This window comes from Camelina sativa, chromosome 14 (assembly GCF_000633955.1).
Source record: "Camelina sativa cultivar DH55 chromosome 14, Cs, whole genome shotgun sequence".
In the NCBI taxonomy this organism is placed as follows: domain Eukaryota; kingdom Viridiplantae; phylum Streptophyta; class Magnoliopsida; order Brassicales; family Brassicaceae; genus Camelina; species Camelina sativa.
In genome coordinates, this window is record NC_025698.1 from 20,964,697 (window position 1) to 20,968,817 (window position 4,121).

General features: G+C 34.7%; 1 protein-coding gene across 2 annotated transcripts; it reads left to right on the plus strand.

The window, feature by feature from the left end:
• On the plus strand, positions 833–2,211 carry LOC104742096. Of its 2 annotated transcripts, XM_010463063.2 has the most exons (2): positions 834–1,570; positions 2,132–2,211. In XM_010463063.2, the coding sequence occupies exons 1-2, from the start codon at positions 1,043–1,045 to the stop codon at positions 2,135–2,137; spliced, it is 534 nt and encodes a 177-aa protein (XP_010461365.1). In that variant the 5' UTR covers positions 834–1,042; the 3' UTR covers positions 2,138–2,211. The 2 variants fall into 2 exon arrangements, with proteins under 2 accessions (XP_010461364.1, XP_010461365.1); XM_010463062.2 differs by lacking the exon at positions 2,132–2,211 and having other exon boundaries at positions 833–1,720.

Here is a 4,121-nt window from a genome sequence, read left to right on the forward strand (position 1 = left end):
GAGAAATCAAAATTCTCTTAATTTTACATTGTTGTGTTGTTTTCCTTCTCTAATTTTTTTCTATGGCTCTATCTGCTCAACTATACATATGATTGCAAGTTCATTCTCACTATGGTGAACCGTAAGGATTTTATCTTTGAGTGATGTTGTTTCTAAATTTTTATTTTATGTATTTATGACTGGTATGTGTGTTGTTAAATGTAATTTTACTATAGAATAAGAAGAAACTGGTCATTTTGTGTTTGATTCTTAAGAGATAGAATAGATTATGAGACTTGAGAATTTGCCAAATTTACTATTTTTTTTCCTTACTGCTACAGTGCTAGAGAAAAAAATTATTCAATTATGTGTGGTGACTACTCCGAATTTTTAGTCATATAATATTTATCACCATGGTTTGTGTTTTCGTTTTTGACTACTCAATATATGATCTGATATAGACAGTGAAAATGTAATTATTCATATCGGTAAAAGATAACCCGCGCATTCATCTAGTACTACATAAAAATCGGTTAAAAAGTGTACTGTAATATGAATAAACTTATAATGTAGTAAGAATGTTATCTGAAACATACTTTTCATACAGAAATGAAATAATCTTACCACTGTTTGTCTGTTTCAAAAATAGCATTGCTCTCAATTATTTCATTTCTTACCTACACGCGAAAACTCAATTATTAAAAAAAAAAACAGATATTCCTTAATAAATACTTTTTAAAAAACATAGAGAGGAAATATAATTTGACCAGATTGAGAAGAAACCAATTTTCTGGAAAGAAATCTGAAAGTGATTGTGAATGTGTAACCCAAAAATAATGATAAAGCCACTTTGACCAAAGCCTCTCTATCTCCTTATTTTAACCATGCATCAAAGCTTTCTAACTCTCAACTACCACAAACCCAAACTCTCTTATTTCTCCTTTTCTCTCTCTCTCTCTCTCTCTCACACACACATGAGAAACTAAGTTCTTTTGTGTAATCAAGAAGTTTCATCTCTCTTGTCTCTCCGGAGTAATCAAGAAAGAAGATCTATAGGATCAAGATGATGGAGACGAGACAAAACAGTGTTCAGTTCCAAAGACCCACTTTCTTACCAATGTTATGTTCAAGACCTTCCATCAAGAACGTGACTGTCCCGTCTAAATTACATCAAGAAGACCATCAAACCGATCCGTTGTCTCCCAAAATCAGCTGCATTGGTCAGGTCAAACGAAGCAACAAGATCGTCGGCTATCCCACCACCAGCTCCTCCTCCTCCATCACCCCCGCCAGTCACCACCGTTACTTCAAGCTTAAACGTCTCTTCTCCGGCAAGAATCTCACTTTCTCCGCTCCCACTACCACCAGCACCAAGACTAGTCGAGGAAGAATCAGAAAAGAGGAGTTTGATAACAAAAAGATTGCTGTTATCGACGTTGCACAATTGGACCCTCCGTTGCCGGTGGTTAAGAAGAAGCTCGACGGTGGTGCCGGAGATAAAGCGGCGGAGAATCTGTGGAAGAGGAGATCTGGTGGTGGTTGTCAACTACGGAGTTTGCAGATTCAACCCAATGGAGCTCATCAGCTGAAAGTAACAACTGTTTGAGTTTGGATCAATCAAAACTTTTATTTGTTATTGTAATTTTAGTTATTTATATAGTTTGTACAAATATATAACTCATACTTCATTCACTTCTTTCTTCTTCTTCGAAATGATTCATTAAATTATAATTTTGGATGTCTTTCGATTAAATCAAAAGTATCATATATTATGAAAACTATTGTATTATATATAGTATCGTCATTTTTCATATATGATTTGTTCATGAAGTTATTGCATCATTTTCAGAAAATTTTATGGCTTTTTAAAAATGAATTCATTTGAGTCTTTCCTTGTCCATGCACAATTTATTTTTAAATCTTAGATAAAAATGACAAAGGAAAATGGAGGATGAGAAAAAAGAAAATGGTATTCAAATTAAACCATCAAAGTAAATTGATTTCATTACAGAACCTATAAATACATATAAGATTTAGAATTCTTCATTAATTTTTAAATCACAATATATGGATTTTGAAATAACATGCATGTACTAGTCAACTAGTATTTAGAAATCAATGAATGACTAACATATGTACATATGTATACTAGGTTTAGAAGCTCCCATGAACGAAAGTCGATACACATCCTCTACTTTCCGGCTTGGCATTTTCCATCGAACCTACCACTTCTATCGTCGTCTAGAAGCTTCATTCGTCGCAACTACTTTTTTCTACAACAATTATACTTTATTTCAAATTCCTCCTCTAAAATTATGTATTCTCATGTAGTAGGTTTATGAGGTTTAGTGTAACAAAGCTTGCTAGGATTCCCATAACCTTCAAGAAGTCTCTCTCTCTCTCTCTTTGAGTCTGCAATTCTAACTTGCTCGGGTCGCCTTTGGGGTAATGTATCCTCCTTACTACACTGATGCAGTTGCTTTGAGTCCCTCTGACTCCCTTACTCCTTACTTTCTTAGTGTGACCTCTCCTTACCTTATTTCTCCACGGTCAGCATTGTGACTCCTTAGCCTCCTCAAACTGCACAATCATGAGGTGCAAGCTCTATGCTCCTCTCCTCGTCTGAAGACATCTCACATATATTCAAGAACATAAAAAGCTAAATGGGTGGCATGTTCTTTGGTAGTTCGTCATAGATTTCAAGTGAGAATACTGAACATAGATACTTTTGCTCGGGCCACTAAGAACAAGCTCGCCATTGGAAGAGTGACAAACCTGTAGTTTCAGAAAACTAAAGCTATTGTGGAGTATTTTTCCCAAATCTTATGTTTAATCATTTAAATTACATATTAGCATTCAAAAACCCGGCCAAATCAACCATTACACAACATCAAATCGTTAGGATGTGGGGAGCTGCCAAGATTATGCCCAAATCAGGAAAAAAAAGCTTTAATTTAATTTGATTTTTTTCACTTAAATAGGATCACTACAAGAAAACAGTCGATTTGCTACGGCAATCTGTGACGGCATTACGCCCTCGCAAATTTGCGATGGCTTTGCAAGTCATTTGCTAGAAACACGAGAGTACTTGCAATTCCCTCGCAAAATTTGCGACAGAAAAATCTCTCGCAAATTTGCGAGGGAGTTAATACAGATTTGCGACTCCGCGAAAATTCCTCGCAAAAACTCGCAAATCCCTCGCAATGTTGCGATGGATTAGCGATGAATTATTCCGGATGATGATGTTAGACGAATTCGAAGAGTCCGATGATGGAGAAGATTCTAATGATGATAATGTAATTTGATTGAACAATTGTACTTTTTGTTGTGTTTTTTTTTAATAAAAAATTTTCAAATTGCGAGAGATTTGTGTTGGATTTCTTACTTGTCCTTGCAGATCTCTCGCAACTTGCGATGTGCACTCGTTAATCCCTCGCTACTGCCTCACGGTTCCCTCGCAAATGTATATATTCATTTTAATAAACATGTTAATATGGTTAGTAATGATCATTAACATTTTCAAACTAAAGGAGAGCATCACTAACCAACATCAAGAGACAAGAAACTTTTGATTGGTTATTGATAAATGTTGTTTAGGGTATAGGGTTGATAAATGTTGTTTAGGGTATAGGGTTTATAAGATATATATGTTTATGGATTTCTTTTGAGCTTTTGATTGAGTAAATTGTATGTGGAGATGTGATGACTATTACTTACTTTCTCTCTTTGCATGTTCTTGAGTTTATGAAAATTTTCATCCATAGTTTATGAATTTGGTTAAAAATAGTATATAGATTTGTGAGGGACTTGCGAGGGATGTGCGATGTGAACTCGTTAATCCCTCGCTACTGCCTCACGGTTCCCTCGCAAATGTATATATTCATTTTAATAAACATGTTAATATGGTTAGTAATGATCATTAACATTTTCAAACTAAAGGAGAGCATCACTAACCAACATCAAGAGACAAGAAACTTTTGATTGGTTATTGATAAATATTGTTTAGGGTATAGGGTTGATAAATGTTGTTTAGGGTATAGGGTTGATGAATGTTGTTTAGGGTATAGGGTTTATAAGATATATATGTTTAGGGATTTCTTTTGAGCTTTTGATTGAGTAAATTGTATGAGGAGATGTGATGA

Coding starts and splice junctions, on each gene's coding strand:
- LOC104742096 (XM_010463062.2), top strand. CDS start 1,043: ATGATGGAGACGAGACAAAACAGTGTTCAGTTCCAAAGACCCACTTTC.